Consider the following 23,678-nt stretch of genomic DNA (forward strand, 5'->3'; position numbering starts at 1 on the left):
CAGCACCGTCTTCTGATGTGTTCTAGAGCAGTACATCCTTCACCTCACCATCGCTCTCTTAAGGGAGGACTGGTCCAGCTCCACCGCTAGTCATACCGACCTCCCCCTCCCTCTGTCCCCCTGGCCTCCCCCCTGCCCCCGAGCCCTAGGTGGACAGGTGTAGCTCCTCAAAGTGCTCCTCACTCGACTCCCCCGTGGCTGTCCCCCCTGCCCCCTCCCCCCGGGCAGCAGAAGTCCCTGAAGCAGCGTTTGAAGTTCTCATCCAGGAAGGCGTAGAGAATGGGGTTGAGGCTGCTGTTGGTGTAACCCAGGGCAACGCAGAAGAAGTAGGCTGCCATGACGGGCGTGGTCTCGATAATGCCCCCGGGGGGCGCCAGCATCTTAACCAGGATAAAGATGTGGATAGGCGTCCAGCAGACTATGAACACTGCTACCACCACCAGAACCAGCCGGGTGATCCGCCGCAGGTTCCGGTCCTTCTCCCGGGAGCCAGAGAGCAGCCGCACGCTCTTCAGACGCAGAACCATGAGGGTATAACACACACTGACGATGAGGAGGGGGGCCACGAAGCCGAAGATGAACACACAGATCTTCATCACTGTGTCCCAGTAGAGATAGGGGTCAGGGAACTGGAGGGCACACTCTGTGGTACCTAGAGACATAACAATCACATTATCTCTAACTCACCCTAACCTAGAGATATAGCAATAACATTATCTCTAATTAACCCTAACCTAGAGATATAACAAAACATTATCCCTAACTAGCCCTAACCTAGAGATATAACAATAACATTATCCCTAACTAGCCCTAACCTAGAGATATAACAATAACATTATCCCTAACTAGCCCTAACCTAGAGATATAACAATAACATTATCCCTAACTAGCCCTAACCTAGAGACATAACAATAACATTATCCCTAACTAGCCCTAACCTAGAGATATAACAATAACATTATCTCTAACTAACCCTAACCTAGAGATATAGCAATAAGATTATCCCTAACTAGCCCCAAATATAACTGGTGTATCAGTTAGACAGTGTTCTGGTGTATAGACAGTGGTCTGGTGTATAGACAGTGTTCTGGTGTATAGACAGTGGTCTGGTGTATAGACAGTGGTTTGATGTATAGACAGTGGTCTGGTGTATAGACAGTGGTTTGATGTATAGACAGTGGTTTGATGTATAGACAGTGGTCTGGTGTATAGACAGTGGTCTGATGTATAGACAGTGGTCTGGTGTATAGACAGTGGTCTGGTGTATAGACAGTGGTCTGATGTATAGACAGTGGTCTGGTGTATAGACAGTGGTCTGGTGTATAGACAGTGGTCTGGTGTATAGACAGTGGTCTGGTGTATAGACAGTGGTCTGGTGTATAGACAGTGGTCTGATGTACAGACAGTGTTCTGGTGTATAGACAGTGGTCTGGTGTATAGATTTGTAAGTCGCTCTGGATAAGAGCGTCTGCTAAATGACTTAAATGTAAATGTAAATGTATAGACAGTGTTCTGGTGTATAGACAGTGGTCTGGTGTATAGACAGTGTTCTGGTGTATAGACAGTGGTCTGGTGTATAGACAGTGGTCTGGTGTATAGACAGTGGTCTGATGTATAGACAGTGGTCTGGTGTACAGACAGTGGTCTGGTGTATAGACAGTGGTCTGGTGTATAGACAGTGGTCTGGTGTATAGACAGTGGTCTGATGTATAGACAGTGGTCTGGTGTATAGACAGTGGTCTGGTGTATAGACAGTGGTCTGGTCCCACTCTCCTCCCACTGTCTGTCCCACTCTCCTCCCGCTGTCTGTCCCACTCTCCTCCCGCTGTCTGTCCCACTCTCCTCCCACTGTCTGTCCCACTCTCCTCCCGCTGTCTGTCCCACTCTCCTCCCGCTGTCTGTCCCACTCTCCTCCCGCTGTCTGTCCCACTCTCCTCCCGCTGTCTGTCCCACTCTCCTCCCACTGTCTGTCCCACTCTCCTCCCGCTGTCTGTCCCACTCTCCTCCCACTGTCTGTCCCACTCTCCTCCCGCTGTCTGTCCCACTCTCCTCCCACTGTCTGTCCCACTCTCCTCCCGCTGTCTGTCCCACTCTCCTCCCACTGTCTGTCCCACTCTCCTCCCGCTGTCTGTACCACTCTCCTCCCGCTGTCTGTCCCACTCTCCTCCCGCTGTCTGTTGCTTGGTGATATGAATATTCACATGGACTTATCAAACCCAAAACTTGCCTCCGATTTCAATGTTCACAGTCACATCAAGGGACACATACTAGACCTCATCTGCTCTGTCTGACCTCAACCTAACTCATATTACCCCTCCCTGTTCCCACTGTCTGACCTCAACCTAACTCACATTACCCCTCCCTGTTCCCACTATCTGACCCCTCCCTGTTCCCACTATCTGACCCCTCCCTGTTCCTACTGTCTGACCCCTCCCTGTTCCCACTGTCTGACCCCTCCCTGTTCCCACTATCTGACCCCTCCCTGTTCCCACTGTCTGACCTCAACCTAACTCATATTAACCCTCCCTGTTCCCACTATCTGACCTCAACCCAACTCACATTACCCCTCCCTGTTCCCACTGTCTGACCCCTCCCTGTTCCCACTATCTGACCCCTCCCTGTTCCCACTATCTGACCCCTCCCTGTTCCCACTATCTGACCCCTCCCGGTTCCCACTATCTGACCCCTCCCTGTTCCCACTATCTGACCCCTCCCTGTTCCCACTTTCTGACCCCTCCCTGTTCCCACTATCTGACCCCTCCCTGTTCCCACTATCTGACCCCTCCCTGTTCCCACTATCTGACCCCTCCCTGTTCCTACTGTCTGACCCCTCCTTGTTCCCACTATCTGACCCCTCTCTGTTCCCACTATCTGACCCCTCCCTGTTCCCACTATCTGACCTCAACCCAACTCACATTACCCCTCCCTGTTCCCACTGTCTGACCTCAACCCAACTCACATTACCCCTCCCTGTTCCCACTATCTGACCCCTCCCTGTTCCTACTATCTGACCCCTCCCTGTTCCCACTATCTGACCCCTCCCTGTTCCCACTATCTGACCCCTCCCTGTTCCTACTGTCTGACCCCTCCCTGTTCCCACTATCTGACCCCTCCCTGTTCCCACTATCTGACCTCAACCCAACTCACATTACCCCTCCCTGTTCCCACTGTCTGACCTCAACCCAACTCACATTACCCCTCCCTGTTCCCACTGTCTGACCCCTCCCTGTTCCCACTATCTGACCCCTCCCTGTTCCCACTATCTGACCCCTCCCTGTTCCCACTATCTGACCCCTCCCGGTTCCCACTATCTGACCCCTCCCTGTTCCCACTATCTGACCCCTCCCTGTTCCCACTTTCTGACCCCTCCCTGTTCCCACTATCTGACCCCTCCCTGTTCCCACTATCTGACCCCTCCCTGTTCCCACTATCTGACCCCTCCCTGTTCCTACTGTCTGACCCCTCCTTGTTCCCACTATCTGACCCCTCTGTGTTCCCACTATCTGACCCCTCCCTGTTCCCACTATCTGACCTCAACCCAACTCACATTACCCCTCCCTGTTCCCACTGTCTGACCTCAACCCAACTCACATTACCCCTCCCTGTTCCCACTATCTGACCCCTCCCTGTTCCTACTATCTGACCCCTCCCTGTTCCCACTATCTGACCCCTCCCTGTTCCCACTATCTGACCCCTCCCTGTTCCTACTGTCTGACCCCTCCCTGTTCCCACTATCTGACCCCTCTCTGTTCCCACTATCTGACCCCTCCCTGTTCCCACTATCTGACCTCAACCCAACTCACATTACCCCTCCCTGTTCCCACTGTCTGACCTCAACCCAACTCACATTACCCCTCCCTGTTCCCACTATCTGACCCCTCCCTGTTCCTACTATCTGACCCCTCCCTGTTCCCACTATCTGACCCCTCCCTGTTCCCACTATCTGACCCCTCCCTGTTCCCACTATCTGACCCCTCCCTGTTCCCACTATCTGACCCCTCCCTGTTCCCACTATCTGACCCCTCCCTGTTCCTACTGTCTGACCCCTCCCTGTTCCCACTATCTGACCCCTCTCTGTTCCCACTATCTGACCCCTCCCTGTTCCCACTATCTGACCTCAACCCAACTCACATTACCCCTCCCTGTTCCCACTATCTGACCCCTCCCTGTTCCCACTATCTGACCCCTCCCTGTTCCCACTATCTGACCCCTCCCTGTTCCCACTATCTGACCCCTCCCTGTTCCCACTATCTGACCCCTCCCTGTTCCCACTATCTGACCCCTCCCTGTTCCCACTGTCTGACCCCTCCCTGTTCCCACTATCTGACTCCTCCCTGTTCCTACTATCTGACCCCTCCCTGTTCCCACTGTCTGCCCCCTCCCTGTTCCCACTGTCTGACCTCAACCTAACTCATATTACCCCTCCCTGTTCCCACTATCTGACCTCAACCTAACTCATATTACTGAAGCCCAACACCTCGCCCAAACCATGTTCTGGCACCACTTCCTGACGGGCCGGCCCCAGGTGGTGAAGGTAGGAAACATCACCTCCACTCTGCTGATCCTCATCCTGATCCTCACATCACTGACAAACTGAAATGGACCACTAACACAGACAGTGTGGTGAAGAATGCGCAACAGAGCCTCTTCAACCTCAGGAGGCTGAAGAAATGTGTCTTGTCACCTAAAACCCTCACAAACTTTTACAGGGGCACAATTGAAATCATCCTGTCGGGCTATATCACCACCTGGTATGGCAACTGCACCGCCTGCAACCTCAAGGCTCTCCAGAGGGTGGTGAGGTCTGCCCACTGGGGGCAAACTACCTGCCCTCCAGGACACCTACAACACCCAATGTCACAGGCAGGCCAGAAAGATTATCAAGGACAACAACCATCCGAGCCACTGCCTGTTCACCCCGCGATCATCTAGTAGGCGAGGTCAGTACAGGTGCATCAAAGCTGTGACTGAGAGACTGAAAAACAGCATCTATCTCAAGACCATCAGACTGTTGAACAGACATCTTCAGCACATTAGAGTCTGCTGCCTACAGACTCAGACTAGAAATCACTGGCCACTTTAAGGAAGGAAACACAAGTCACTTTAATAATGTTTACATATCTGGCATTACTCATCTCATATGTATTTACTGTACTATTCTACGTATCTTAGTCCGTTCAGCTCTGACATCGCTTGTCCATATGTACAGTGGGGCAAAAATGTATTTAGTCAGCCACCAATTGTGCAGGTTCTCCCATTTAAAAAGATGAGAGAGGCCTGTAATTTTCATCATAGGTACACTTCAACTATGACAGACAAAATGAGGGAAAGAAATCCAGAAAATCAGATTGTAGGATTTTTAATTAATTTATTTGCAAATTATTGTGGAAAATAAGCATTAAGTAAAAAAATAGATAAATAAAAAATAAAAGTAACAAATAGTTAAAGAGCAGCAGTAAAATAACAATAGCGAGGCTAGTCAATGTGGAGGCTATATACAGGGTGTTACTGTACAGAGTCAATGTGGAGGCTATATACAGGGGGTACGGTACAGAGTCAATGTGGAGGCTATATACAGGGGTACCGGTACAGAGTCCATGTGGAGGCTATATACAGGGGGTACCGGTACAGAGTCAATGTGGAGGCTATATACAGGGTATTACGGTACAGAGTCAATGTGGAGACTATATACAGGGGGTACCGGGACAGAGTCAATGTGGAGGCTATATACAGGGGGTACCGGTACAGAGTCAATGTGGAGGCTATATACAGGGGGTACCGACACAGAGTCAATGTGGAGGCTATATACAGGGGGTACCGGTACAGAGTCCATGTGGAGGCTATATACAGGGGGTACCGGTACCGAGTCAATGTGGAGGCTACCAGGGGGTACAGTCAATGTGGAGGCTATATACAGGGGGTACCGGTACAGAGTCAGTGTGGAGGCTATATACAGGGGGTACCGGTACAGAGTCAGTGTGGAGGCTATATACAGGGGGTACCGGTACAGAGTCAATGTTGAGGCTATATACAGGGGGTACCGGGACAGAGTCAATGTGGAGGCTATATACAGGGGGTACAAGTACAGAGTCAATGTGGAGGCTATATACAGGGGGTACCGGTACAGAGTCAGTGTGGAGGCTATATACAGGGGTACCGGTACAGAGTCAATGTGGAGGCTATATACAGGGGGTACCGGTACAGAGTCAGTGTGGAGGCTATATACAGGGGGTACCGGTACAGAGTCAATGTTGAGGCTATATACAGGGGGTACCGGGACAGAGTCAATGTGGAGTCTATATACAGGGGTACTGGTACAGAGTCAATGTGGAGGCTATATGCAGGGTGTTACGGTACAGAGTCAATGTGGAGGCTACATACAGGGGGTACCGGTACAGAGTCAATGTGGAGGCTATATACAGGGTGTTATGGTACAGAATCAATGTGGAGGCTATATACATTTACATTTACATTTAAGTCATTTAGCAGACGCTCTTATCCAGAGCGACTTACAAATTGGTGCTTTCACCTTATGACATCCAGTGGAACAGCCACTTTGCAATAGTGCATCTAAGTCTTTTAAGGGGGGTGAGAAGGATTACTTTATCCTATCCTAGGTATTCCTTAAAGAGGTGGGGTTTCAGGTGTCTCCGGAAGGTGGTGATTGACTCCGCTGTCCTGGCGTCGTGAGCGAGTTTGTTCCACCATTGGGGGGCCAGAGCAGCGAACAGTTTTGACTGGGATGAGCGGGAACTGGACTTCCTCAGTGGTAGGGAGGCGAGCAGGCCAGAGGTGGATGAACGCAGTGCCCTTGTTTGGGTGTAGGGCCTGATCAGAGCCTGGAGGTACTGAGGTGCCGTTCGCCTCACAGCTCCGTAGGCAAGCACCATGGTCTTGTAGCGGATGCGAGCTTCAACTGGAAGCCAGTGGAGAGAGCGGAGGAGCGGGGTGACGTGAGAGAACTTGGGAAGGTTGAACACCAGACGGGCTGCGGCGTTCTGGATGATGTGTAGGGGTTTAATGGCACAGGCAGGGAGCCCAGCCAACAGCGAGTTGCAGTAATCCAGACGGGAGATGACAAGTGCCTGGATTAGGACCTGCGCCGCTTCCTGTGTGAGGCAGGGTCGTACTCTGCGGATGTTGTAGAGCATGAACCTACAGGAACAGGCCACCGCCTTGATGTTAGTTGAGAACGACAGGGTGTTGTCCAGGATCACGCCAAGGTTCTTAGCGCTCTGGGAGGAGGACACGATGGAGTTGTCAACCGTGATGGCGAGATCATGGAACGGGCAGTCCTTCCCCGGGAGGAAGAGCAGCTCCGTCTTGCCGAGGTTCAGCTTGAGGTGGTGATCCGTCATCCACACTGATATGTCTGCCAGACATGCAGAGATGCAATTCGCCACCTGGTCATCAGAGGGGGGAAAGGAGAAGATTAATTGTGTGTCGTCTGCATAGCAATGATAGGAGAGACCATGTGAGGTTATGACAGAGCCAAGTGACTTGGTGTATAGCGAGAATAGGAGAGGGCCTAGAACAGAGCCCTGGGGACACCAGTGGTGAGAGCGCGTGGTGAGGAGACAGATTCTCGCCACGCCACCTGGTAGGAGCGACCTGTCAGGTAGGACGCAATCAAGCATGGGCCGCGCCGGAGATGCCCAACTCGGAGAGGGTGGAGAGGAGGATCTGATGGTTCACAGTATCGAAGGCAGCCGATAGGTCTAGAAGGATGAGACCAGAGGAGAGAGAGTTAGCTTTAGCAGTGCGGAGTGCCTCCGTGATACAGAGAAGAGCAGTCTCAGTTGAATGACTAGTCTTGAAACCTGACTGATTTGGATCAAGAAGGTCATTCTGAGAGAGATAGCGGGAGAGCTGGCCAAGGACGGCACGTTCAAGAGTTTTGGAGAGAAAAGAAAGAAGGGATACTGGTCTGTAGTTGTTGACATCGGAGGGATCGAGTGTAGGTTTTTTCAGAAGGGGTGCAACTCTCGCTCTCTTGAAGACGGGAGGGACGTAGCCAGCGGTCAGGGATGAGTTGATGAGCGAGGTGAGGTAAGGGAGAAGGTCACCGGAAATGGTCTGGAGAAGAGAGGAGGGGATAGGGTCAAGCGGGCAGGTTGTTGGGCGGCCGGCCGTCACAAGACGCGAGATGTCATCTGGAGAGAGAGGGAGAAAGAGGTCAGAGCACAGGGTAGGGCAGTGTGAGCAGAACCAGCGGTGTCGTTTGACTTAGCAACGAGGATCGGATGTCGTCGACCTTCTTTTCAAAATGGTTGACGAAGTCATCTGCAGAGAGGGAGGAGGGGGAGGGGGAGGAGGATTCAGGAGGGAGGAGAAGGTGGCAAAGAGCTTCCTAGGGTTAGAGGCAGATGCTTGGAATTTAGAGTGGTAGAAAGTGGCTTTAGCAGCAGAGACAGAGGAGGAAAATGTAGAGAGGAGGGAGTGAAAGGATGCCAGGTCCGCAGGGAGGCGAGTTTTCCTCCATTTCCGCTCGGCTGCCCGGAGCCCTGTTCTGTGAGCTCGCAATGAGTCGTCGAGCCACGGAGCGGGAGGGGAGGACCGAGCCGGCCTGGAGGATAGGGGACATAGAGAGTCAAAGGATGCAGAAAGGGAGGAGAGGAGGGTTGAGGAGGCAGAATCAGGAGATAGGTTGGAGAAGGTTTGAGCAGAGGGAAGAGATGATAGGATGGAAGAGGAGAGAGTAGCGGGGAGAGAGAGCGAAGGTTGGGATGGCGCGATACCATCCGAGTAGGGGCAGTGTGGGAAGTGTTGGATGAGAGCGAGAGGGAAAAGGATACAAGGTAGTGGTCGGAGACTTGGAGGGGAGTTGCAATGAGGTTAGTGGAAGAACAGCATCTAGTAAAGATGAGGTCGAGCGTATTGCCTGCCTTGTGAGTAGGGGGAAGGTGAGAGGGTGAGGTCAAAAGAGGAGAGGAGGGAAAGAAGGAGGCAGAGAGGAATGAGTCAAAGGTAGACGTGGGGAGGTTAAAGTCGCCCAGAACTGTGAGAGGTGAGCCGTCCTCAGGAAAGGAGCTTATCAAGGCATCAAGCTCATTGATGAACTCTCCGAGGGAACCTGGAGGGCGATAAATGATAAGGATGTTAAGCTTGAAAGGGCTGGTAACTGTGACAGCATGGAATTCAAAGGAGGCGATAGACAGATGGGTAAGGGGAGAAAGAGAGAATGACCACTTGGGAGAGATGAGGATCCCGGTGCCACCACCCCGCTGACCAGAAGCTCTCGGGGTGTGCGAGAACACGTGGGCGGACGAAGAGAGAGCAGTAGGAGTAGCGGTGTTGTCTGTGGTGATCCATGTTTCCGTCAGTGCCAAGAAGTCGAGGGACTGGAGGGTCGCATAGGCTGAGATGAACTCTGCCTTGTTGGCCGCAGATCGGCAGTTCCAGAGGCTACCGGAGACCTGGAACTCCACGTGGGTCGTGCGCGCTGGGACCACCAGATTAGGGTGGCCGCGGCCACGCGGTGTGGAGCGTTTGTATGTTCTGTGCAGAGAGGAGAGAACAGGGATAGACAGACACATAGTTGACAGGCTGGAGAAGAGGCTACGCTAATGCAAAGGAGATTGGAATGACAAGTGGACTACACGTCTCGAATGTTCAGAAAGTTAAGCTTACGTAGCAAGAATCTAATTGACTAAAATGATTAAAATGATACAGTACTGCTGAGGTAGGCTAGCTGGCAGTGGCTGCGTTGTTGACTTTGTAGGCTAGCTGGCAGTGGCTGCGTTGTTGACACTACACTAATCAAGTCGTTCCGTTGAGTGTAAAGTTTCTACAATGCTGCTATTCGGGGGCTAGCAGGCTAGCTAGCAGTGTTGATTACGTTACGTTGCGTTAAAAGAACGACAATAGCTGGCTAGCTAACCTAGAAAATCGCTCTAGACTACACAATTATCTTTGAAACAAAGACGGCTATGTAGCTAGCTATGTAGCTAGCTACGATCAAACAAATCACACCGTTGGGACTGTAATGAAATGAAATGAAAATGTGATACTACCTGTGGAGCGAAGCGGAATGCGAAAGTTCTATTCAGTAGACGTTGGCTAGCTGTTGGCTAGCTAGGAGTGACTCCTACGTTAAGGACGACAAATAGCTGGCTAGCTAACCTCGGTAAATTAAGATAATCACTCTAAGACTACACACTCTAAACTACACCGGGCACCGGTACAGAGTCAATGTGGAGGCTATATACAGGGGGTACCGGTACAGAGTCAATGTGGAGGCTATATAAAGGGTGTTACGGTACAGAGTCAATGTGGGGGCTATATACAGGGGGTACCGGTACAGAGTCAATGTGGAGGCTATATACAGGGGGTACCGGTACAGAGTCAATGTGGAAGCTATATACAGGGGGTACCGGTACAGAGTCAATGTGGAGGCTATATACAGGGGGTACCGACACAGAGTCAATGTGGAGGCTATATACAGGGTGTTACGGTACAGAGTCAATGTGGAGGCTATATACAGGGGGTACCGGTACAGAGTCAATGTGGAGGCTATATACAGGGGGTACCGACACAGAGTCAATGTGGAGGCTATATACAGGGGGTACCGGTACAGAGTCAATGTGGAGGCTATATACAGGGTGTACCGGTACAGAGTCCATGTGGAGGCTATATGCAGGGTGTTATGGTACAGAGTCAATGTGGAGGCTATATACAGGGGGTACCGGTACAGAGTCAATGTGGAGGCTATATACAGGGTGTTATGGTACAGAGTCAATGTGGAGGCTATATACAGGGGTATTGGTACAGAGTCAATGTGGAGGCTATATACAGGGTGTTATGGTACAGAGTCAATGTGGAGGCTATATACAGGGGTATTGGTACAGAGTCAATGTGGAGGCTATATACAGGGGGTACCGGTACAGAGTCAATGTGGAGGCTATATACAGGGGGTACCGACACAGAGTCAATGTGGAGGCTATATACAGGGTGTTACGGTACAGAGTCAATGTGGAGGCTATATACAGGGGGTACCGGTACAGAGTCAATGTGGAGGCTATATACAGGGGGTACCGGTACAGAGTCAATGTGGAGGCTATATACAGGGGGTACCGACACAGAGTCAATGTGGAGGCTATATACAGGGGGTACCGGTACAGAGTCAATGTGGAGGCTATATACAGGGGGTACCGGTATAGAGTCAATGTGGAGGCTATATACAGGGTGTACCGGTACAGAGTCAATGTGGAGGCTATATGCAGGGGGTACCGGTACAGAGTCAATGTGGAGGCTATATACAGGGTGTTATGGTACAGAGTCAATGTGGAGGCTATATACAGGGGGTACCGGTACAGAGTCAATGTGCAGGGGGCACCGGTTAGTCAAAATAATTGAGGTAATATGTAGCTGTAGGTAGGGTTAAAGTGACTATGCATAGATAATAAACAGAGACTAACAGCAGCGTAAAAGAGGGGGAAGGGGGTAATGCAGATAGTCTGGGTAGCCATTTGATTAGCTGTTCAGGAGTCTTATGGCTTGGGGGTAGAAGCTGTTACGCCTTTTGGACCTAGACTTGGTGCTCCGGTACCGCTTTCTGTGCGGTAGTAGAGAACAATCTATGACTAGGGTGGCTGGGGTCTTTGACCATTTTTTAGGGCCTTCCTCTGACACCGCCAGGTATACAGGTCCTGAATGGCAGGAAGCTTGGCCCCAGTGATGTACTGGGCCTTCCTCTGATACCGCCAGGTATACAGGTCCTGAATGGCAGGAAACCTGGCTCCAGTGATGTACTAGGCCCAGTGATGTACTACCCTCTAGTTCCTTGCGGTCGGAGGCCGAGCTGTTGCCATACCAGGCAGTGATGCAACCAGTCAGGATGCTCTCGATGGTGCAGTCATATAACGTTTTGAGGATCTGAGGACCCCATGCCAAATCCTTTTCAGTCTCTTGAGGGGGAATAGGCTTTGTTGTGCCCTCTTCACAACTGTCTTGGTCTGCTTCGACCATGATAGTTTGTTGGTGATGTGGACACCAAGGAACTTGAAGCTCTCAACCTGCTCCACTATAGCCCCGTCGATGAGAATGGGGGCATGCTTGGTCCTTCTTTTCCTGTGGTCCACAATCATCTCCTTTGTCTTGATCATGTTGAGGGAGAGGTTGTTGTCCTGGCACCACACGGCCAGGTCTCTAACCTCCTCCCTATAGGCTGTCTCATCATTGTCGGTGATCACTGTTGTGTCATCGGAAAACTTAATGATGGTGTTGGAGTCGTGCCTGGCCGTGCAGTCATGAGTGCACAGGGAGTAGGAGGGGACTGAGCACGCACCCCTGAGGGGCCCCCGTGTTGAGTATCAGCGTTTCGGATGTGTTGTTGCCTACCGTTACCACCTGGGGGCGGCCCGTCAGGTAGTCAAGGATCCAGTTGCAGAGGGAAGTGTTTAGTCCCAGGACTAAACACTATGATTACCTTCCCTATATCTCCCTTTGGTTCATTTCACAGGCAGTATTAGTTATTTTTCTCATGTCCAGACGCTACTCATGTTCTGTGTTGTTCCAGGTTTTTTGTACCACTAAATTCACCTCCTGTACTTTTATAAAGGACATCAATAATAATAAGAGACTTGCTTGGGCCAAGAAACACAAGCAATGGACATTAGACCGGTGGAAAAATATCCTATGGTCTGATGAGTCCAGATTTGAGATGTTTGGTTCCAAACACGAATTGAGTGTACACTTCTGACCCACTGGGAATGTGATGAAAGAAAGAAAAGCTGAAATAAATCATTCCTTGTCAAGACTCCTACCGAAGGTGGCTCCCCTTCCTATTCGGGTGGCGCTCGGCGCTCGTCGTCACCGGCCTACTAGCTGCCACTGAAGGTGGCTCCCCTTCCTGTTCGGGTGGCGCTCGGCGGTCGTCGTCACCGGCCTACTAGCTGCCACTGATCCCTTTTTCCCCCTTTTCTGTTTATTAGTTGCACCTGTGTTTAGTTTAGGCTGATTGGTTGGGCTTTATGTACCAGCCAGCCCGCCTGCTGGTTGTGCGGGCTGAGTCACTGGCTTACTTGGGCTCTCTCATGCCGTCCCTGGAAGGGGTGCGTCACCTGAGTGGGTTGATTCACTGATGTGGTCATCCTGTCTGGGTTGGCGCCCCCCCTTGGGTTGTGCCGTGGCGGAGATCTTTGTGGGCTATACTCAGCCTTGTCTCAGGATGGTAAGTTGGTGGTTGAAGATATCCCTCTAGTGGTGTGGGGGCTGTGCTTTGGCAAAGTGGGTGGGGTTATATCCTTCCTGTTTGGCCCTGTCCGGGGGTGTCCTCGGATGGGGCCACAGTGTCTCCTGACGCCTCCTGTCTCAGCCTCCAGTATTTATGCTGCAGTAGTTTATGTGTCGGGGGGCTAGGGTCAGTTTGTTATATCTGGAGTACTTCTCCTGTCCTATTCGGTGTCCTGTGTGAATCTAAGTGTGCGTTCTCTAATTCTCTCCTCTCTTTCTTTCTCTCTCTCGGGGGCCTGAGCTCTAGGACCATGCCCCAGGACTACCTGACATGATGACTCCTTGCTGTCCCCAGTCCACCTGGCCGTGCTGCTGCTCCAGTTTCAACTGTTCTGCCTTATTATTATTCGACCATGCTGGTCATTTATGAACATTTGTTATAATCTCCACCCGGCACAGCCAGAAGAGGACTGGCCACCCCACATAGCCTGGTTCCTCTCTAGGTTTCTTCCTAGGTTTTGGCCTTTCTAGGGAGTTTTTCCTAGCCACTGTGCTTCTACACCTGCGTTGCTTGCTGTTTGGGGTTTTAGGCTGGGTTTCTGCACAGAACTTTGAGATATCAGCTGATGTACGAAGGGCTATATAAATACATTTGATTTGATTTGATTGTTTTCAGTGTACATGTTGTACACGGCTGTAGGTCACGTTGTCCGTGTATTTTGTATTTTGCTGGACTGTTTAAGTTCCCCGTGTTTGGGGCATCTGTTTGGGTTGGCGTCGTTTCACCATTGTGGTGCAAATAAAGTAGCGTTACCCTGAACTCTCTGCTTCCTGCGCCTGACTTCTTCCTCCACCACACCCCGGGCGTTACATTCTCTCTATTATCATTCTGACATTTCACATTCTTAAAATAAAAATGGTGATCCTAACTGACCTAAAACAGGGAATATTTACTAGGATTAAATGTCAGGAATTGTGAAAAACTGAGTTGAAATGTATTTGGCTAAGGTGTACGTAAACTTCCGACTTCAGCTGTATATACCATTGCATTACATTTAAGTCATTTAGCAGACGCTCTTATCCAGAGCGACTTACAAATTGGTGCGTTCACCTTATATATTATAACAGATGGAAAGAGCTATATAAGTCCCATGTACTTTTATGATTATTTATCAGATTCTGTCTGTCCTGCCTCTGTTCCAGAGCGCAGATTTACCAATCAGAAAGCTTTATACATCTTACTGACCAATCAGCAGCTTTCAGCGGCTGAGGTGAACAGATCCCTTATATGTATTTGTCTTCCTGAAACTCAAATAACCCATAATGCACTTTTCCTTCTCATACAAAGCCTCTACTCCTCGACAGACATAATCCCACATCGACCCCTAAATCCTAAACCATACAGACTGACCGGATTTAATAGGTAATCAATATGACTGTGTGTGTGTGTGTGTGCTCGTGAGTGTGTGTCAGTGCATGTGTGTGAGCGGGTGTGTGTACCGTTGTTGTTCTGTGTGCTGCCCAGCACTAGAGCAGGGATGCCGGCAGCGGAGGATGAAACCCAGATGAGAACGTTGATGATCTTCGCTTTCACGGGAGTTCTAAAGTCCAGAGCCTTGACCGGGTGACACACAGCGACATATCGATCCACTGACATCATGGTCAGAGTGAAGATACTGGTGAACATGTTGTAGTAGTCTATACTGATGAACACCTTACACACCACCTGAAGGAGAGAAATATGCTTAATGCCATTTCAAATCATCTCACCACAGGACAGACAGAGTAGGTAATCTGCCAAACATTATGCTACTGAGGTACAGTAATCTGCCAAACATTATGCTACTGAGGTACAGTAATCTGACAAACATTATGCTACTGAGGTACAGTAATCTGACAAACATTATGCTACTGAGGTACAGTAATCTGCCAAACATTATGCTACTGAGGTACAGTAATCTGCCAAACATTATGCTACTGAGGTACAGTAATCTGACAAACATTATGCTACTGAGGTATAGTAATCTGCCAAACATTATGCTACTGAGGTATAGTAATCTGACAAACATTATGCTACTGAGGTATAGTAATCTGCCAAACATTATGCTACTCAGGTACAGTAATCTGCCACCTCTCCGACAGGCCAAGAGTTGAGCAGGTAGTCAGTACTCTGGAAGGGTTAGAGGTTAGGGGTTACCTCTCCGACGAACCAAGAGTTCAGCAGGTAGTCAGTACTCTGGAAAGGTTAGGGGTTAGAGGTCAGGGGTTAGGGTTACCTCTTCGATGGGCCAGGAGTTGATCAGGTAGTCAGTACTGTGGAAGGGTTAGGGGTTAGGGGTTACCTCTCCGAAGGGCTGGGAGTTGATCAGGTAGTCAGTACTCTGGAAAGGTTAGGGGTTAGAGGTCAGGGGTTAGGGTTACCTCTTCGATGGGCCAGGAGTTGATCAGGTAGTCAGTACTGTGGAAGGGTTAGGGGTTAGGGGTTACCTCTCCGAAGGGCTGGGAGTTGATCAGGTAGTCAGTACTCTGGAAGGGTTAGGGGTTAGAGGTTAGGGGTTACCTCTCCGACGGGCCAGGAGTTGAGCAGGTAGTCAGTACTCTGGAAGGGTTAGGGGTTAGAGGTTAGGGGTTAAAGGTTAGGAGTACCTCTCTGATGGGCCAGTAGTTGATCAGGTAGTCAGTACTCTGAAAGGGTTAGGGGTTAGAGGTTAGGGGTTAGGGGTTACCTCTCCGAAGGGCCAGGAGTTGATCAGGTAGTCAGTACTCTGGAAAGGCATTGTGGTGGTCACTAAGGCGTCGCCTACAGCCAGATTAAAGATGTAGATGTTGGTGGCTGTATTCATCTTAGTGTACCTGGAAAGACAGAGATAATAGGACTTTATTAGCCATATACCTGACCAGACAGAGATAGTAGGACTGTATTAGTCATGTACCTGACCAGACAGAGATAGTAGGACTGTATTAGTCATGTACCTGACCAGACAGAGATAGTAGGACTGTATTAGTCATATACCTGACCAGACAGAGATAGTAGGACTGTATTAGTCATATACCGGACCAGACAGAGATAATAGGACTGTATTAGTCATATACCTGACCAGACAGAGATAATAGGACTGTATTAGTGGTTTACCTGGCCAGAAATAGATCATATTTGTAACGCCCGAGGTGTAGTGGAGGAAGAAGTCAGGCGCAGGAAGCAGAGAGTTCAGGGTGTAGTGGGGAAGAAGTCAGGCACAGGAAGCAGAGAGTTCAGGGTGTAGTGGGGAAGAAGTCAGGCACAGGAAGCAGAGAGTTCAGGCAGGGTGTAGTGGAGGAAGAAGTCAGGCGCAGGAAGCAGAGAGTTCAGGGTGTAGTGGAGGAAGAAGTCAGGCACAGGAAGCAGAGAGTTCAGGGTGTAGTGGAGGAAGAAGTCAGGCGCAGGAAGCAGAGAGTTCAGGGTGTAGTGGAGGAAGAAGTCAGGCGCAGGAAGCAGAGAGTTCAGGGTGTAGTGGAGGAAGAAGTCAGGCGCAGGAAGCAGAGAGTTCAGGGTCTAGTGGAGGAAGAAGTCAGGCGCAGGAAGCAGAGAGTTCAGGGTGTAGTGGAGGAAGAAGTCAGGCGCAGGAAGCAGAGAGTTCAGGGTGTAGTGGAGGAAGAAGTCAGGCGCAGGAAGCAGAGCGTTCAGGGTGTAGTGGAGGAAGAAGTCAGGCGCAGGAAGCAGAGAGTTCAGGGTGTAGTGGAGGAAGAAGTCAGGCGCAGGAAGCAGAGAGTTCAGGGTGTAGTGGGGAAGAATTCAGGCGCAGGAAGCAGAGAGTTCAGGGTGTAGTGGAGGAAGAAGTCAGGCGCAGGAAGCAGAGAGTTCAGGGTGTAGTGGAGGAAGAAGTCAGGCGCAGGAAGCAGAGAGTTCAGGGTGTAGTGGGGAAGAATTCAGGCGCAGGAAGCAGAGGGTTCAGGGTGTAGTGGAGGAAGAAGTCAGGCGCAGGAAGCAGAGAGTTCATGGTGTAGTGGAGGAAGAAGTCAGGCGTAGGAAGCAGAGAGTTCAGGGTGTAGTGGAGGAAGAAGTCAGGCGCAGGAAGCAGAGAGTTCAGGGTGTAGTGGAGGAAGAAGTCAGGCGCAGGAAGCAGAGAGTTCAGGGTAACGCTACTTTTTAATGCACCACAACGGTGAACAGACGCCAACCCAAATAAATGCCCCAAACACGGGGGACTTAAACAGTTCAACAAAAACCCAAACACACGGACAACGTGACCTACAGCCGTGTACAACATGTACACTGAAATAATCATGCACAACCAGCAGGCGGACCGGCTGGTAAATAAAGCCCAACCAATCAGCCTAAACTAAACACAGGTGCAACTAATAAACAGAAAAGGGGGAAAAGGGATCAGTGGCAGCTAGTAGGCCGGTGACGACGACCGCCGAGCGCCACCCGAACAGGAAGGGAGCCACCTTCAGTGGCAGCTAGTAGGCCGGTGACGACGACCGCCGAGCGCCACCCGAACAGGAAGGGGAGCCACCTTCAGTGGCAGCTAGTAGGCCGGGGACGACGACCGCCGAGCGCCACCCGAACAGGAAGGGGAGGCACCTTCAGTGGCAGCTAGTAGGCCGGGGACGACGAGCGCCGAGCGCCACCCGAACAGGAAGGGGAGGCACCTTCAGTGGCAGCTAGTAGGCCGGGGACGACGACCGCCGAGCGCCACCCGAACAGGAAGGGGAGGCACCTTCAGTGGCAGCTAGTAGGCCAGTGACGACGACCGCCGAGCGCCACCCGAACAGGAAGGGGAGGCACCTTCAGTGGCAGCTAGTAGGCCGGGGACGACGAGCGCCGAGTGCCACCCAAACAGGAGGGGGAGCCACCTTCGGTAGGAGTCATGACAATATTTCTTTATTGGTGGTATACCTGGTCAGACAGAGATAACAGGACCTTATTAGTGGTTTACCTGGTCAGACAGAGATAACAGGACCTTATTAGTGGTATACCTGGTCAGACAGAGATAACAGGACCTTATTAGTGGTATACCTGGTCAGACAGAGATAACAGGACCTTATTAGTGGTACACCTGGTCAGACAGAGATAACAGGACCTTATTAGTGGTATACCTGGTCAGACAGAGATAACAGGACCTTATTAGTGGTATACCTGGTCAGACAGAGATAACAGGACCTTATTAGTGGTATACCTGGTCAGACAGAGATAACAGGACCTTATTAGTGGTATACCTGGTCAGACAGAGATAACAGGACCTTATTAGTGGTATACCTGGTCAGACAGAGATAACAGGACCTTATTAGTGGTATACCTGGTCAGACAGAGATAACAGGACCTTATTAGTGGTATACCTGGTCAGACAGAGATAACAGGACCTTATTAGTGGTATACCTGGTCAGACAGAGATAACAGGACCTTATTAGTGGTATACCCGGTCAGACAGAGATAACATGACCTTATTAGTTGTATACCTGGTCAGACAGAGATAACAGGACCTTATTAGTGGTATACCTGGTCAGACAGAGATAACAGGACCTTATTAGTGGTATACCTGGTCAGACAGAGATAACAGGACCTTATTAGTGGTATACCTGGTCAGACAGAGATAACAGGACCTTATTAGTGGTATACCTGGTCAGACAGAGATAACAGGACCTTATTAGTGGTATACCTGGTCAGACAGAGACCTAATTAGGGTACCTTATTAGTGGTATACCTGGTCAGACAGAGATAACAGGACCTTATTAGTGGTATACCTGGTCAGACAGAGATAACAGGACCTTATTAGTGGTATACCTGGTCAGACAGAGATAACAGGACCTTATTAGTGGTATACCTGGTCAGACAGAGATAACAGGACCTTATTAGTGGTATACCTGGTCAGACAGAGATAACAGGACCTTATTAGTGGTATACCTGGTCAGACAGAGATAACAGGACCTTATTAGTGGTATACCTGGTCAGACAGAGATAACAGGACCTTATTAGTGGTATACCTGGTCAGACAGAGATAACAGGACCTTAGTGGTATACCTGGTCAGACAGAGATAACAGGACCTTATAGTGGTATACCTGGTCAGACAGAGATAACAGGACCTTATTAGTGGTATACCTGGTCAGACAGAGATAACAGGACCTTATTAGTGGTATACCTGGTCAGACAGAGATAACAGGACCTTATTAGTGGTATACCTGGTCAGACAGAGATAACAGGACCTTATTAGTGGTATACCTGGTCAGACAGAGATAACAGGACCTTATTAGTGGTAGGACCTTATTAGTGGTATACCTGGTCAGACAGAGATAACAGGACCTTATTAGTGGTATACCTGGTCAGACAGAGATAACAGGACCTTATTAGTGGTATACCTGGTCAGACAGAGATAACAGGACCTTATTAGTGACCTTATTAGTGGTATACCCGGTCAGACAGAGATAACAGGACCTTATTAGTGGTATACCTGGTCAGACAGAGATAACAGGACCTTATTAGTGGTATACCTGGTCAGACAGAGATAACAGGACCTTATTAGTGGTATACCTGGTCAGACAGAGATAACAGGACCTTATTAGTGGTATACCTGGTCAGACAGAGATAACAGGACCTTATTAGTGGTCCCGGTCAGACAGAGATAACAGGACCTTATTAGTGGTATACCTGGTCAGACAGAGATAACAGGACCTTATTAGTGGTATACCTGGTCAGACAGAGATAACAGGACCTTATTAGTGGTATACCTGGTCAGACAGAGATAACAGGACCTTATTAGTGGTATACCTGGTCAGACAGAGATAACAGGACCTTATTAGTGGTATACCTGGTCAGACAGAGATAATTTGACTTTATTACATGGGCATTCAACCTGCAGGGCTCTGCGAAAATTTGAATAAAATAAAAAAGTGGAAAAAATATTGTGTTTTTTAGGAATTTCGCTAGCAACAATAGAACACATTAATTACATACCTACGGAAAAGAGGAGAATATCTTATTTCTAATGATTTCAAATGCACATTATTTCTCAACTTCTAATATTGAGCAAATTACACTAATTGGAGCTGATTATACTCACTGGAATGTCTGACATAGGCTTTGAAAAAAGCATCTGCTAATAGGCTACCAGCCTCACTCACTGGAGAGACGTTCTTGACCTTCCTATGACACCGGACTGGAGGGCAGGACGTGTGCCGCTGGTGATGCGTTGGGCAGACCGCACTAACCTCTGGAGAGCCTTACGGTTGTGGGCGGAGCAGCTGCCGTACCACGCGGTGATACAGCCCGACAGGATGCTCTCGAGCCTAGGGCCTCGAGTTTGGAGGGTACTATGGTGTTAAATGCTGAGCTGTAATCGATGAATAGCATTCTTACATAGGTATTCCTGTTGTCCAGATGGGTTAGGGCAGTGTGCAGTGTGATGGCGATTGCATCGTCTGGGGACCTATAAGGGCGGTAATCGAATTGGAGTTGGTCTAGGGTGTCAGGTAGGGTGGAGGTGATATGGCCCTTGACTAGTCTCTCAAAGCACTTCATGATGACGGAAGTGAGTGCTACGGGGCGATAGTCATTTAGCTCAGTTACCTTATTTTTTGGGGGAACAGGAACCACCAAGAAGAGGGTTCCTGTTCCCAAGAAACAGCAGACTGGGATAAGGATTGATTGAATATGTCCGTAAACACACCAGCCAGCTGGTCTGCGCATGATCTGAGGGCGCGGCTGGGGATGCCATCTGGGTCTGCAGCCTTGCGAGGGTTAACACGTTTAAATGTTTTAATCACGTTGGCTACAGTGAAGGAGAGCCCGCATATTTTGGTAGTGGCCCGTGTCAGTGGCACTGTATTGTCCTCAAAGCGAGCAAAAGGTTTTTCTAAAAAAAAGGCATCAAGGATCCAGAGAACCACATTATCATAGCCATTTCACACACATACAAGCTCGCACCCCACACATGCACACATACTGACAGTGAACAATTATTCAATTTGAAATTAATCGGAATCTAAATATGTATTTTGACAAAGGAACGTCCACAAAGGTCACTGGTCACGATGGCAACACCCCCCCCCCGTAACACGCGCTCCAGCAGGTGTATCTCACTGATCATCCCTAAAGCCAACACCTCATTTGGCCGCCTTTCGTTCCAGTTCTCTGCTGCCTGTGACTGGAACGAATTGCAAAAATCGCTGAAGTTGGAGACTTTTATCTCCCTCACCAATCTGAGCAGCTAACCGATCGCTGCAGCTGTACATAGTCAATCGGTAAATAGCCCACCCAATTTCACCTACCTCATCCCCATACTGTTTTTATTTATTTACTTTTCTGCTCTTTTGCACACCAATATCTCTACCTGTACATGACCATCTGATCATTTAGCACTCCAGTGTTAATCTGCAATATTGTAATTATTCGCCTACCTCCTCATGCCTTTTGCACACAATGTATATAGACTCTTTTTTTTCTACTGTGTTATTGACTTGTTAATTGTTTACTCCATGTGTAACTCTGTGTTGTCTGTTCACACTGCTATGCTTTATCTTGGCCAGGTCGCAGTTGCAAATGAGAACTTGTTCTCAACTAGCCTACCTGGTTAAATAAAGGTGAAATAAAAATAAAAAATAAATAAAAAAACTTCTCAGTGTTGCGCACGAAACTCAGACAACTCCCTGGCAGTCCATGTCATCGAATCACTGGAGCAGTTGAAAGTTAAACCAGAACAAACACTCATAATCCTCACAATAATGCAGCATAGTAGGGTCCTAGTCATTTATTTATGAATTGAAACTCAGACAACTCCCTGGCAGTCTAGATTACACCTAACCACGGTCTAGATTACACCTAACCACGGTCTAGATTACACCTAACCACAGTCTAGATTACACCTAACCACAGTCTAGATTACACCTAACCACAGTCTAGATTACACCTAACCACAGTCTAGATTACACCTAACCATAGTCTAGATTACACCTAACCATAGTCTAGATTACACCTAACCACAGTCTAGATTACACCTAACCACGGTCTAGATTACACCTAACCACAGTCTAGATTACACCTAGCCACAGTCTAGATTACACCTAACCACAGTCTAGATTACACCTAACCACAGTCTAGATTACACCTAACCATAGTCTAGATTACACCTAACCATAGTCTAGATTACACCTAACCACAGTCTAGATTACACCTAACCACGGTCCAGATTACACCTAACCACAGTCCAGATTACACCTAACCACAGTCTAGATTACACCTAACCACGGTCTAGATTACACCTAACCACAGTCTAGATTACACCTAACCCCAGTCTAGATTACACCTAACCACAGTCTAGATTACACCTAACCACGGTCCAGATTACACCTAACCATAGTCCAGATTACACCTAACCACAGTCTAGATTACACCTAACCACGGTCCAGATTACACCTAACCACAGTCTAGATTACACCTAACCACAGTCTAGATTACACCTAACCACGGTCCAGATTACACCTAACCATAGTCCAGATTACACCTAACCACAGTCTAGATTACACCTAACCACGGTCTAGATTACACCGAACCACAGTCTAGATTACACCGAACCACAGTCTAGATTACACCTAACCACAGTCTAGATTACACCTAACCACAGTCTAGATTACACCTAACCATGGTCCAGCGCTGGGAAAAAAAACTCCCAAGGCTGCATGCTTGGATCTTTGCTAAAGTAGTGATGCCTTCATCTATGCATCACATAGCCTACAACCCCTAGTTTACTCCACATGGACCATACGGACAAGGGACAGGAGTAGACTAACCTAGTCAGAACATGACTATCCCAGACTCACCTGATGATGACAAACATGACCAGACAGTTTCCAACCAGCCCGACCACAAACACTACGGAGTACATCGCTGCTATGATAAGGATGATTGGCGACATGGGCTCCGGGTCCCCCAGCCAGCTGCCATTAGCTGTGTAGTTGAACAGCTCTGGGAAACCTGGCTGCCAGGTGAAGTTGAGGAGGCAGTCCTCGAGCCTACCGGATGGGCACCGGTCCTCCTTGAAGATCTGCACAACGCCGTTACTGTCCCGGGAACCGGCGCTGGCCATGGTGCTGAAACCAACTGGGCCAGCGGAGAGACACGAACTGAATGTTACACGGACGATTATAGTGTTACTCTCAAACGGTGCGTTGTTGCAATAATTAACATGACATTTGCATGTTGAGGTGTTTGTACAAGTTTCAATATAGGCTATAGGATAAATATCTGAAGATAATATTTTAAACAGAAAAATAACATTCACATAACATCAATCTTACCTTTGATAACTGCCTCTTTTAAAGTTGACTGGAGTGAAAAGTTTCCACAGTTAACTAAACAGGATATTTTACCATCAACAAACCTTGATCATCCATCCTTTCCAGAAAATAACCGTTTACCCTTGTAGTGCGAGCTATCCCGGTTTCACGCGCTCTCCATCAGATTTCCCCGCATGAACTAGCCACTGACTTCCCCGGTGGCTCACGCTCCAAGCCAAAGACGCTTGCAGTGAGT

General features: G+C 49.3%; 1 protein-coding gene across 1 annotated transcript; it reads right to left on the minus strand.

Annotated features, from left to right (window-relative positions):
- Nucleotides 1-179: 179 nt before the first annotated feature.
- oprk1 (opioid receptor, kappa 1) lies at nt 180-23,237 on the minus strand. The gene is made up of 4 exons (XM_065013867.1): nt 22,967-23,237; nt 15,900-16,026; nt 14,674-14,899; nt 180-652 (listed from the first exon to the last, which is right to left on the minus strand). The coding sequence occupies exons 1-4, from the start codon at nt 23,230-23,232 to the stop codon at nt 180-182; spliced, it is 1,092 nt and encodes a 363-aa protein (XP_064869939.1). The 5' UTR covers nt 23,233-23,237.
- Nucleotides 23,238-23,678: the final 441 nt, after the last annotated feature.

This window comes from Oncorhynchus nerka, linkage group LG9b, assembly GCF_034236695.1.
Source record: "Oncorhynchus nerka isolate Pitt River linkage group LG9b, Oner_Uvic_2.0, whole genome shotgun sequence".
Taxonomy (NCBI): Eukaryota; Metazoa; Chordata; class Actinopteri; order Salmoniformes; family Salmonidae; genus Oncorhynchus; species Oncorhynchus nerka.

Excerpts from the sequence above, each read along its gene's own strand:
- oprk1 (XM_065013867.1), bottom strand. The coding sequence starts at position 23,232 with ATGGCCAGCGCCGGTTCCCGGGACAGTAACGGCGTTGTGCAGATCTTC. Across the intron at positions 14,900-15,899 it reads ACTCCTGGCCCTTCGGAGAG|GTGGTGTGTAAGGTGTTCAT; the intron begins GTAACCCCTAAC and ends TCTCTCCTTCAG. Across the intron at positions 653-14,673 it reads CAGCACACAGAACAACAACG|GTACCACAGAGTGTGCCCTC; the intron begins GTACACACACCC and ends TTATGTCTCTAG.